Source organism: Canis aureus, chromosome 12 (assembly GCF_053574225.1).
Source record: "Canis aureus isolate CA01 chromosome 12, VMU_Caureus_v.1.0, whole genome shotgun sequence".
NCBI lineage: Eukaryota > Metazoa > Chordata > Mammalia > Carnivora > Canidae > Canis > Canis aureus.
Window position 1 is genome coordinate 57,089,436 of NC_135622.1, and position 13,576 is coordinate 57,103,011.

Below are 13,576 nucleotides of genomic sequence, written 5' to 3' on the forward strand. Positions count from 1 at the left end.
AACAACTTTAAAGTTGAAAATTATTTTTAGAAATTGGAGAATTTATTTTCTAGAGGAGGACCCTAAAAAAATTAGTAGTGGAAAATCTGTAAAATCTGTATGATTATTATTATTATTTCTTTAAAAAAACCCAGAACTTAAAAAAAAAAAAAAAAAACAGAACTTTCTGGTATATTTAAATAATAATTAGTCATGGAATGTTTTTGTGGCATAAATTGCCTTCTCTTGGTGACCATTTTGTGTATGTAGTATTGATCTTGTTATGCTTAAACTGAAGACATAGTATGACCTACGTTGTTTTGGGCCTTTATTTTTGTAGTGCATCTCTATATGCAGGCTGTGTTCCAGGTAGCTCCATTCTCCCCGCCTCTGGCCCAATCTGATGATACATTAGGTATATCTTTTGCAATCTTCTTAAAGTAGAATATAGTCTATAATTTGCCTAGACTCTCCAGGAATTTAGAAAATAATAATATTTGGAGAAAGTCACATAGCTCCTTTGAAGGAACCATTTAAATTCCTGCTACTGTTTCCAACTCTTGAGTTGAATTTAATGACTTTGAATGACACTAATTTACAGTATTCTGAGCCTAATCTGGTGCTTGCTCAGGTTGGTTAGCACTGGACTTCATTTAAAAGCTCTACTGCAGTTAAAAATGGCACTAGAAAAATCTTGAGTTCAAAGCACGCCTTTGCCCTCTTTGAAGACAAACAGAAACTACCTGAACACCCCTTTTGAAATTTTTGGATTGTCTGATTTGAGAAATTCTGGTTTGTACTAAGGTAACTTATAGTTGAGTCATACTGGTAGGGCCTTTGATTCTTTTGGCTTTTAGAGGAGTAGTGGCCAAGATGGTGCCTTCCGCTTTTTCTGTCTTTATTTACATTTCACTGCCTCTTTATCTTAGCCATTAGTTTGCAAGAACACTGCATTTGGGAGACCATTTATGCCATTTTCAATTCTAGCTATGTGTCATCTTTGGCAAATCACATGTGAAATAATAGGTCTGGTCTAACTCTTAGAGCTTTACTGTCCAGTTTATCATGATAAAAATGGTTTATGTCTGTACAGTCCCGTATGGTGGGCACTGGCCACACTGAGCTCTTGAAATGTGGCTAGTGTGACTAAAGAACTGAAATTTTTATTTTATTTAATTTTAAATTGCCACGTGTAGCTAGAGAGTAATCTCAAAAAAGAGATTGATCCAGCTCAAGCATTAGAGGACTCTGATCTATCTGATCCTACTTAGTATTAGTAATCTTTTTATTTAATTATCCAGTGAGTTATTTCATTTCCCATTGTAAAAGCAACAACAAATTCTAGAGTTAGCATTGATTTTATTTTGCTTTTAAGAGTTGATAGTTCATTGGTATGGTTAAAATTTAAATACATTCACATTCTTGGTATGTTCTGATGTGTTTGGACTGAGACTCCTGGCCCATAGATTACTTGTTCTTCCATGCATGTGACAAATTTAAACCTAACATATTTAAATAATAGTTGAAAAGTGTTTAATTTGCATTCTCTGTTACACTCAGTGTCTTCTTTCTTGGAATTTTAGGGGATACTCCATTTTATGCAGATTCACTTGTAGGAACTTATAGCAAAATTATGGATCATAAAAACTCACTGTGTTTCCCTGAAGATGCAGAAATTTCTAAACATGCGAAGAATCTCATTTGCGCCTTCTTAACAGATAGGTAATATACATTGAATTTCTTTGTAGAGAGCCTTTAACTTTTAAATTTGTAGAAATGAAAGCATAGCTTTTATTTACATATGAAATCTCTTTCTCTCTATCCAAATTGCTTTTAATTCTGGATTAGCCATTTCCTACTGGTAGGCCTGGTGTTGGGTTACTCTCGTCATTATGGGTGTGCAACCCCATTGTAATCTAACTCTAAGCCTACCTTCATGGCTACAAAGAAAAAATAGAACTTGGTAAGATAATGCATTTGAGAGAAATAAAACTTGTATTATTCACATTTTATCCTTTGAAGTGATTAAGCCACCTGACTCTTACTGTACAACTTTTGAGAGACGAGTGTTTTGTGCAGATACATACTTGACAGGTTATAATCTCAAAAACTATTTGTATTTGACTTGGGAGTGCCTCCTTCCCAGCCCTTTTTTTTTTTGCATTTGAATATGAGTAATCTGCCTTGGAAATTCTATATTTGTTAAAACAAAATAGGTAAACAACACTGTGAAATCTGCCTCAAAAAGGGAAGATAGGAAACTCTTTGGAGTTTCTTCCTTGGCCTTTCTATTTAGTTCTTTCAGATTTGTGATAAGAATCAATCTGTCAAAGGACCAACCTTTATAAGGGGGTGTTATGCACCACAGTCCAAACTTTATTCACCAGCATTATGATTTTAGGGAAATAATTTTTCTTTTTGGAGAAGTTTTACTTATCCATAAATAACAGCATCAGGTCAGATTGATAATGAGGGCATTTCTAGCTCGAAAGTGCTATGATTTCTAGCTCGAAAGTGCTATGCTAACAGACCATATTGTTTATCAGCCAGTTGCTGTCAAAGCAGTACTACATTGACTATTCTCATGCATTTATATCTTGCATACATTCTGTAGGAAAAAGTCTTAAAAGTGGAATTCTAGGATACACACTTTAAAATTGAGTTGGTGTAGCAGAATTGACCTGTAGAGTAGCTACAGCAGGATATATTTCTATTGATGACAGTTACTTTCCTTATTCTCCTCAAACTGAATATCATGATTTTTTTTTCCATTTGAAGCAAGAAAAGTTATTGCTATTTTTTTCTCATTAGAGAGGTTAATCATTTTGTTTATCAACTATAAGATTTGTTAATTACGTGATTAACAAACAGTCCATGCTGATAAACAGTAAATTCTGTATAATGTTTGATTTGGGACTAAATGGATTAATAAGGATGACCATAATTGGTGCTGAAAGGTAAAATATAAAACAGGACATAGCACGTGTTAATAAAAGGAGTACCTACCATTCATGAAAGATTTGCCTTAGCAATTTATTGGGGTGGTGGTACAGTCTAAAGAATGATTGTAGGTAGAGAAAAGACATTTGGAAAAGAATTTAATGCCATCATTATGGCTAGTAGTACTTCCCTCTAAAGTTTATAGGTTTTTCTGTTTATATTTAATATGGCTCCAAGGGCATGTAAAAAATGCTTTTTATTTCTATAAAATCTTCATTGAAAACTCAGAGAATGAAATTGTTAATATTTTTCTTGTATTCAGAATGATAATTTTAGTATAAATGTAGGGATAACAATTATCAGAGTAAAGATAGATAGTTTCTAACAATATATAGTTCTTTTTAAGAATAGATCTTAATTAAAACATTTAAAAGAATTTTTTATTAAAGATTTTTAAAAAGATTTTTAAAAATTTATTTGAAAGAGATTTAATAAATATTTTATTAAAGACTTTAAAAAATTATTTATTTGAGAGAGAAAACATAGGAGCAGTAGTGGGGATAGAGAGAATCGGACTCTGCCCTGAGTATGGAGCCTGATGCTGGGTTCATTCTCATGACCCTGAGATCATGACCTGAGCCAAACCAAGAGACAGATGATGCTCAGCCGATTGAACCATCCAGGTGCCCCAGAAGAGACTTTTAAGATAACACTTTTATTGGGGGGACTTCAAATAAGTCTTCTGTGTCTGAAGTTAACACTGTCCATTTTACATCGTGGAGCTGGTCATGCAGTTTTGGCACACACAAGTGAATATTTTTATTTGAAAGTCTCATGTGTACTTTTGCTTGATATAAACTACAGATGGAAATACATTTCACTTTTCATAGCATTTACTATACTTTATAGTCCTTTTAATCTAGGGAGATCATATATTGTAAAATTAGCATTGCTTGTTTTTTAGAAAGATCTAAGCAGAAACTTTTAATAACGATATCTGAAAATCATTTGTGATTTTGATACCCAAGATATGAATTTATTTTTTTCATTTTTTCATAATCTTTTTATAATACAGTCTTTAATTGCATTGTTTAGGGAGGTACGACTTGGGAGAAATGGGGTAGAAGAAATCAAACAGCATCCTTTCTTTAAGAATGATCAATGGAATTGGGATAACATAAGAGAGAGTAAGTCAGTAAATTGAAATATTTCCATTCCATCATGTTTCAAATCTCAGAAATTGATTACTCTTTTGAATTATTAATCATGTTTGATACACTTAATGCTAACCAATTTTAAATTGGTTAAATTTATTTCATATTTTTCTGTGGCAGTGTTTATGATTAAATGTTCCTCAGTGTATCTTAAACTAATTTGTATTCATTAGCAATACTTTTTAATACTTCTATAATAATCAGATTTCTTAATTTGTCCAGTTTTTTATGGATCTCAATAATTTTCAGAATGGGGGAAATACCCCTTAATTTGAATATGTTTGAGTTAATAAATCAGTAATTAATATTTATGTAGACCATACTTTGGTGAATACTAGGATAAGCATAATAATTCATTTTCACCTTATGTGTATTTGTGTATTTGACATTAATTCATTTTGAGAGTAGGAAATATTAACTTAAAGAATTTAAAAAGCCAAAGACTAAAGAATGTGTGTGCAAGTTATTGTTGCTTGCAGTTTGTATACCTAGAATGATAGCATATTACTCTCCTTGTGTAATTGATTTATCTATACTTAAAACTGTTGTAATATAGTAATAAAATACTTGAATAAAATTTTAATTTTTTGAAATGAAAGAATGTAAAACATATTACCAAAATTTTTTATAGTAAATCATAATGTTATTAATTATATATTATTACTGTATAATGTTTGGTATTAATACATATTATTAATAATATGTAATTGATATAAAACAAAATCTGGATGGTTAATGTGTATTTTGATTATGAAGAAAATTATCCATTTCTTTTCTTTTAACAGCGGCAGCTCCTGTAGTACCAGAACTCAGCAGTGACATAGACAGCAGCAATTTTGATGACATCGAAGATGATAAAGGAGATGTAGAAACTTTTCCAATTCCTAAAGCTTTTGTGGGAAATCAGCTGCCTTTTATAGGATTTACCTACTATAGAGAAAATCTGTACGTGACTTGTTAGATTTTTATTGTTTTCAGTATTTAGCTGTAAAGAGTTATCTTACCGTGTGAGAAGAAAAAGTGTTAATTTGTTTTAAACTTTTGAGTTTTTAAAAAAAGACTGTCAGAAGTTTTCATTTAATTCCATTTTTTGGAAAGATTTTATTTATATTTATTTGTCAGAGAGAGAGGACAAGCTGGGGGAGTGGCAGGCAGAGGGAGAAGCAGACTCTCCACTGAGCAGGGAGCCTGACTTGGGGCTCAATCCCAGGACTCCAAGAACGTGACCTGAGCCTAAGGCAGAGAAGCTTAACTGACTGAGACACCCAGGCGCCGCTAATTACATTATTTCTGAATGTTACGCATTTACAAATGTATGCAAGGCATTGTTCTATATTCTTTGTAGGGACAGAGAGTAAGACTAAATGCCTGCATTTGAAGGAGTTTATCAACTAATGAGGGATGTGAAAGAATAATACAGTCATAATGAAGGGTAGAAAGTGATATTTACCTTAAGAAAGGTCCCAAAATATCTGAAATAAAAGGAACATCTCTGGTGAGGGTAAGGAGTCAGGTAAGACCTCAGGGAAGAGGTGGTATTTGTAAGCTACGAAAGGGTTTTCAGTGGCCAGTGGCCAAGACGTGGGGAGGTTAGGTAAGAGCTGTGAGAAGATGAACAAGGGAAGCATATTGGCACACATATGGAGCAGAGTAGTGTGGTCTAGCAGGGCTCAAACATAAGATGCATATTACTGTATTACATCATGTGGGGGACCTAATGATGATTTCAAGTTTCTTGCCTGTAATCCCTACATGTAGCACAGCGCCTGGCACAAGGCCAATAAATACTGGTTGCAGTGAGTAAAAGATTAAAAACTGTGTTGGAGTTGGAGTTCAGAGGAAGAATAAAGCAGCAGATGATGATTGTTGTGTGCTATACTGAGGGACTTTTGACTTTGACAGGCAGTGAGGAGTGAGGCATTAAAGACATTTGAGAAACATATATTTGAGAAACTTCTGGTATTTCCATAATGGTAGGGATGATCAACTATTTTGATTTGCCCAGGACTGGGGGGCTTCCTAGGATATGGCAAGGGACTTTGATGCTGAAACTAAGAAGATCTCCAGCAAGCCAGGATAAGTTAACCACCCTGCTAATGATAGTATTCTAAAAACTATTGTAATGTTCACTAAAATGCCTGGAGAAACTATTTTTATAGGCAGCGAGGAAGGACCTTACAGTTAAAGAGAGAAATTGACAATTAAATAGAAGTGATTTATGGACTAAGGCCTGAGAATCGAGATGTCATCTTTGAAAAGGAGGAATGGTATCTTTTTTCTAGAAGATTTCTAGATAAAATAGTTACGGGAACTCAAAATGAGATGAAAAGGGGCAAAGGATAGCCCATTTAGTAACTCCAATCTCAACAATATTAAAGACGAGAACATCCAATGAGTGGGGAGCAAAAAAAAAAAAAGTGCAGCATTTTGTTATTGAGAATGATAAATGTGTAGAGGGGAAAACATTGCTTCATTTAAAATATGTTGAAGTGAAAAAGAGAAATCTTTGTGGTTGGAATTTAATTCTGAGAAGAATTTGGGGCTATTAGAAAATGGATTAGGATGACATGCAAAGGATTTATTTCCTGCCTTTTCTTCTAGGTTATTAAGTGAGTCTTCATCTTGTAGAGAAAATGATTCATTACAATCAAGGAAAAATGAAGTATGTATAGATTTTTACTACTCTATTTTAGTCACATGTTCAACTAATTTTAGTAATACCCATGTGTTTAAAAGTTCATTTGATATTACTTTTTGAATCAATAGATGTCATTCTTTGTTGTAATACAATTTATAGGACATTGTAATGATTCATTTATTTGACAGTTATTATTGTGTTAAGATACAGTAGCTAGAGAATTATACATCGCTTTAGGCTTAGTTTTAGTAGCAAAGTGATGGAATAGGTTTATAAACAACTATAACATCAGAAACTTTTGTAATCTTAGTACTCTAAAATACTATAGATAATAAGGTATAAGGGTACGGAAACAGTAGAGGAAATAATATTTTGAGTGTTTCGGAATGAATTTAGATAAATGGTGTTTTTATTGAACTGTTACAGTATTTTATGGCGTCTGTAATTTGTAACTGTTCAAAAGTAAATCATATACACACATACACATTAATAAGGATGCTAAACATTTTTCTCCTTAAAATTTATAGAAAGTAAAAGAGTTGGTTAGATAATTCTGGTATGATTTATTTTAGGAATTTTATAAAGAATACAAGCATTTTAAATTTTTGTTTTGTTTTGTTTTAAATAGGAAAGTCAAGAGGTATGTTGATGTCACATATGTTGAAAACTGAGAAAAGCACATCACTCTAGCAATTTTTTGATATAGCCATTTTCCACCTAGCATTTGGAATGCTACATCTGCCCGAGAGAGAAGTTTCCAACCTTTTTTCTACCAAGTATTTCTTTCATTATTGCCCTTATGGATCTATTGTTTAAATATGTATTATGTAATTTTCTTAGTTTTATTTATCAAGGATATATAACTGATTAGCATGTGAAAACTAGTGTGGTCAAATTATACTAAGGCAGTAGCAGCCAAAAGCAATTAAACTTGACTTGTTCATTGGCCTGTATATTCTTATTAAGGAAAAATAATATTTTTTGCTTAAGATACATAAAATATTTAAGAAACCATGGGGAACCTTATCACTAGAAAGAATAATGGAAAGAATGTTGGCCTTGGAATCTAATAGACTTGGATTGATTTTTGGGATAGCCACTTATTAGCTAAGGAATCTTGGCCCAGTTATTCACCTTTTTTGAATTACATTTTCTTTATTGAGTAGGTACAACACTACCATGTTCTTAGGGTCATTGTTAGGATTAATGAGACAACATTTGTAAAGTGCCTGCCACAATCCCCTAAGGCACAAAAGGAACTCAAAAAGTTAAGTTCTTTATAAAGGTAATAATGCTCCAAAGATGGATTATTTAATACTTTCTGATTTTAGTTTATTTAAAAATCAATATATCTGGCCTAGATGAAGGTGTAAAGAATGGCAAGGAAATGACTTCTAAACAGTTAGCTATCATTCTTCAAAGAGTTCTTGATTCTAACTTTTTATAGTACTGTTCCTGGCACTGTGTAGAAAGGTATAAAGAAGAGCTCAAATTCTTATTTTTAAGAGCACTAGTATATTTTGAGCAAGTTCAAAGTATTGCAGATATTTATTTCAGATATAGACCTTTCATCTTATAAGAACACATAGTGACAGTATTTTTATATAAATAATCTGTGGAAGAACACTGGAAGATATCCTTTATTCATAATGAGTGAGAGACTTGGTGTTGTAGAAGAATTCTACCAAGTTTAGGGCTTCTCACTCATATATTTGTGTAGTGTAGACATGTACATGTTTGCATACATGTGTACTGTGATAGAGACCAAAGTTGGAGAATTTTTTTCCCCCTGTCAGTAAAAGTCACATTAAGAAGGTACAAATCTGTATGTACCATTATAGATGAGGTTATAGTCAGCTCAGAAAATAGCTTGTCATTGTTTTCTTTAAGCTTTTTATGTTTTAAATGTGACCAAACTTTATAGTTTCTTGTTTACTGACAGATTCAGAAAAAATTATATACATTAGAAGAACACCTCAGCACTGAGATACAAGCCAAAGAAGAACTAGAGCAAAAGTGCAAGTATGTTTTATAGATAATTAAATGTTGTATTTTAAAATTTGTCTAAGCATGTTACTAAAAATGAAGAGTTACAAAGTAATTATTTGGTTATTTTAAAATTTATAGTAAGTAAATGTTTTTATTATGAGTTAGAGATGATTTTACTTACTATTTCTTTTGAAATTCTTTAGATCTGTTAATACTCGACTTGAAAAAGTAGCAAAGGAATTAGAAGAAGAGGTAAAGTTGCTCTGTATTTTTATTAATATTTTTCACTAAAAGTTTTGATGCCTGACTTACCTACAGAGTTCTCTTAGAACCATAACTAATACATATCTTGATAATATAGTAAGACCTACCTTCTAGCATTGGTGAACAGAACTAAAACTACAGGGTAACTGTGATGCTATACTTCATTTTGTTGTTTTTACAAACTTGAGTTAATTTAGTATGTTCAGATATTTCAAGTAAAAAACATTTGTATTAATTACTTGGCTTAACAACAGAAAGTGACCAGTTTCTTTTCTTAATTTTCTGTTGATAACATTTTAGATCCCTAGTGTATATCAAGTGAAGATGGTTCATTGGTGATGGAATATTTCAGAAAGCTTGACTTTGAGTAGTAAACAATGAGCACTGTGGTCTTGATAATTTAGGAGAGATGTGCTATTTGAAAATAATGGAAAATATTGTGAGTTTTAACGAAGTAGCAGTTAACAGCTTATTTTTAAAAGTGTCCTTATCTGCTTGAAATACTGAAATACTGTTTTCATTTGATTTTTATGCATACTTTCCTTTGGTAATAACTTTAAGCATTATTTCAGATTACTTTAAGGAAAAATGTGGAATCAGCATTAAGACAATTAGAAAGAGAAAAGGCACTTCTTCAGCACAAAAATGCAGAATATCAGCGGAAAGCTGATCACGAAGCAGACAAGAAGCGGAATTTGGAAAATGATGGTTTGTGGTGTAGAATATTAAATACTTGTCAAGAAAAAAATTAAGTGTGTATGTAAGTGTGTGTTGTGTTGAAGCTTGCCACTGAAATGCTTTTTGTCATAGTTAACAGTTTAAAGGATCAACTTGAAGATTTGAAAAAAAGAAATCAGAACTCTCAAATATCCACCGAGAAAGTGAATCAGCTCCAGAGACAAGTAGGTCAATCTCGGTTGTAGTAAGGATATCGAATATTCTTTATGATGACTTTTTAAAAAATTTTTATTATTATTTTCTTTTATGATGACTTCTTAATACTAGTTTTAGTTGGCAGTGTTATAAAAAAGCTTTCTTTGCCTCTAATTTTAAAGGGAAATCATTAGGAAAATAATTTTAGGTGTTTTTTTTTTGTTGTTTTTTTTACTTTAGTTTATAATGGAGTACTAAATGGAAGTATTTTCATTACATATACCTGTGTTTGTTGTTTGATTGATTTTGAATGGAATAACAGCTGGATGAAACCAATGCTTTACTGAGAACAGAATCTGATACTGCGGCCCGGTTAAGAAAAACCCAGGCAGAAAGTTCAAAACAGATTCAGCAGCTGGAATCTAACAATAGAGATCTCCAAGATAAAAATTGCCTGCTAGAGACTGCCAAGTTAAAACTTGAAAAGGAATTTATGAATCTTCAGTCAGTTCTAGAATCTGAAAGGAGGGACCGAACCCACGGATCCGAGATAATTAATGACTTACAAGGTATTAACGTAGAGATTACACTTGGATTCATCTTGATAATTTGTATTTTGGAAATAACCTTGATATTTGGAAAGAACCTTGGATGATGGATAATGTGTTGGAATAGCATATTTCTGAATACACTACTCTGTTATGTGAAGATTGGATGTTGGAAATGCATTGCTACAACTTCTATGAATAGAAGGTTTACTTTAAAATAGTGTGAAATATTTAAAGTTGTCAAACCACTTCCTAAGCAATGTTTTGGGTTCCACTTGACTTCCCTATAATGCACTCTACCGACAATTATAAAACTGCTCATAAATAACAGCTCCAAACTATGAGGCAACTTCTGAAATTTTTTTTGTTTTGTTTTGTTTTTTGTTTTTTTTAACTTCTGAAATTTTTTGCTCTTAATTTGATACACACAGGGACAAGCAATTCGTGGGTTTATTGTTTTTAAAATGTTGCATTTTTAGGTAGAATATCTGGCCTAGAAGAAGACTTAAAGAATGGAAAAATCTTATTAGCAAAAGCAGAGGTGGAGAAGAGACAACTGCAGGAGAGACTTACTGATTTGGAAAAGGTAAAACATGTTCAGCTTTATATTTTGTAAGAAAGTGATTATAGAATTTCAGATTGGAAAATTTAAAATAAGGGAAATCAGTATACTTTCAGTGGATGTTTCTCCCTAGGGATCCAAGGAAAACTCAAAATTTGACTTATAACATGTCTTAAAAATGATGTAAAAAAAAATGATGTAAAGTTATCATGGCTTCTGGCATTTAGAAATTTTTTTTCAAAAATACTATAAGGACATCCCAGGTGGCTCAGCGGTTTAGCGTTGCCTTCAGTCCAGGGCCTGATCCTGGAGTCCTGGGATCAAGTCCCACGTTGGGCTCCCTTCATGGAGCCTGCTTCTCCCTCTGCCTGTGTCTCTGCATCTCTCTCTCTCTCTCTCTCTTTTTCTCTGTCTCTCATGAATAAATGAATAAAATCTTAAAAAAAAAATACTATAAGCCAGGCATTATTTCTAGACTCTGTGCAGCTAATATGGTATTTTTGTTCTCTTATTTATTCATTCGTTTAAGTATTTAATGTGTCATCTGTCAGGATGCACTCCTTGCTTGCCTTCAACAATTTCACAGTTGTGGCACCTGGCTGGCTCAGATGGTACAACACCTGACTCTTGATCTCAAGATCATAAGTTCAAGTGGCACATTGGGTGTGGAGCCTACTTAAAAAATTAATTAAAAAAAAAAACCCCACAATCTAATGAGTATCTTCTAAAGTAATAATAAGGTACACAGATAATTCAACGTGGTATGGTAAATAGAATGCTAGAAGAATGGACCGGGTATATTGGATGCACAGGATAAAGCCCCGGGCTGACAGGGCAAGATTGGTTGGTAGGGTAAAGGCACATTCTGATTTGGGGGAGACAGCATGAGCATAGGTACAAAGGATGAAAAATAGAAAAGGCACAGTTGGTTTAATGCAAACTGCTCAATATTTCTGAAGTACAGGGCAAGGGTCAACAAATTTTAATCTTTTAAGGAAAAGACAGTAAATATTTCAGGCTTTGAGGGCCATATGGTCTCTGTTGCAGCTCAGCTCTGCTGAAGTCCATAAAGGAATGGGTGTGGCTTTATTCCAGTGAAATTTTACAAAAATAGACATCAGACCAGAATTGGCCTGAAGACTGCAATATGGTCCTAATGTTAAGTGTAAGGAATTCAGTAACCAGAATGAAGCTATAGAACTAGGCATGAATATATACTCTCTTAAACTTAGTTTTTCTAGGTGGGCTAGCCACTGAAGGACTTTAAGTTGATTCCTCTTACTAGAGGTGCATTTAAGATAGATCATTGTATACCATGTGGAGGATAAATTAGAAGAAAACAATATAAGAGGTAGGGAGACTAGTCAAAGGCTTTTTCAGTAATTCAGATAATGAAGACTTAACTAGTACAGTGGTTAAAAGGATGGAAAATACGGGTGAATCTGAGAAATATTTGAAGGAATTATATTTGGCAGCACTTAGCGATTGATTAGATGAGATATGTATGGTACTTAATTAAGGATGAGTTCTAGGTTCCTACTTTATGATAAGATATATAATGGTACCACTAATTAAGAAAGAATAAAGGAAAACAGCTCTTTTAGAAGAGACCATGACAAAAAAAAAAGAGACCATGACAAATCTATTTTAGTCCTCAGTTTGAGGCGCCTGTGAGTCAGCCAAATTAGGATGTTTACAAAGCAGTAAACTATGTTTGTTGAAGCTAGAAATATTTGAGAGTCATTGGTACAGGAGTAGCTGAAGCCCTGTGAGTGAAAGCCTATCTGGAAAGAGATTGTTTAGACCATTGGTTTTTCAGGGCAGAGTAGATTACTCTGTTGGTGGATTGAAAAAAGTCATTTTTAGGATTAAAGGTGTATTGAAAAATCAAAGGAAATTGTACATTTATGATAAAACTATAGAGAACAAAGAATCAGAAAATCTTTTTTGAGGATGTATAGAAAATTGACATCTATAATTAAAGATTCCTAACTTAAGTCTCCTACGTGGAATATAAGAGGGTAAATGGTAGAGGATCCTGAAAACTTATCTTTAGATACAGCAAAGGGGAATAGTAGATATGTTTTTAAAGTGAGGAATAATGATATAGAAAGGGGAGAAGCTTTGTGGCTGAAGAGCACAACTTTCAGAGAACACCAGCATTTAAAGAACAACTGAGAGAAAACTGCGTAAGTGACAGAAAAGATGAGAACAGGAAGTGGGGAGCCACATGAGTTCAATGTCAGGTATATCAAGGAAATAGTTTCAGGGGCGACAGTGAGTCTAAATGAGATAAGGACTGAAAAGTGTGTATTGAATCTGATGTTGAGAATATCATTGCTTTGTCTCTTGAGATCAACCGCTCTCAGGGCAGATCTCCAAACTGTAGAGTGGAGGGATGGGACATGGTGCAACAGGAGATGGATTTCATGGAGCACTTTTATAAGAAGTTTGTTTGAGTGAAGAGGGGAGGAAAGGTATTGAATGTTCTTAGCCTGTAAAAAAAGAACTTTGTAAGTTTTTGAAAATGTGAGCCAGTCTTTTTTTTTTTGTTGATAGTTGCTATTTT

General features: G+C 33.0%; 1 protein-coding gene across 13 annotated transcripts in view; it reads left to right on the top strand.

Moving 5' to 3' along the window:
- The window catches only part of ROCK2 (Rho associated coiled-coil containing protein kinase 2), a 141,435-nt gene that overhangs the window by 97,210 nt on the left and 30,649 nt on the right, over nt 1–13,576 (top strand). For 11 of the 13 annotated variants that reach the window (XR_013349773.1, XR_013349774.1, XR_013349772.1 and 8 more), the window contains exons 7-17: nt 320–394; nt 1,563–1,701; nt 4,015–4,106; nt 4,919–5,078; nt 6,735–6,795; nt 8,714–8,793; nt 8,964–9,012; nt 9,597–9,732; nt 9,835–9,926; nt 10,220–10,466; nt 10,925–11,031. Coding sequence is in view for 7 of the 13 variants with exons in the window: in XM_077844117.1 (XP_077700243.1) it covers nt 320–394; nt 1,563–1,701; nt 4,015–4,106; nt 4,919–5,078; nt 6,735–6,795; nt 8,714–8,793; nt 8,964–9,012; nt 9,597–9,732; nt 9,835–9,926; nt 10,220–10,466; nt 10,925–11,031 (1,238 nt within the window). In the remaining 6 variants the exon portion in view is untranslated. The remainder of the gene's footprint in view (nt 1–319; nt 395–1,562; nt 1,702–4,014; nt 4,107–4,918; nt 5,079–6,734; nt 6,796–8,713; nt 8,794–8,963; nt 9,013–9,596; nt 9,733–9,834; nt 9,927–10,219; nt 10,467–10,924; nt 11,032–13,576) is intronic. The other 2 variants (XM_077844118.1, XM_077844122.1) reach the window with 1 other exon arrangement.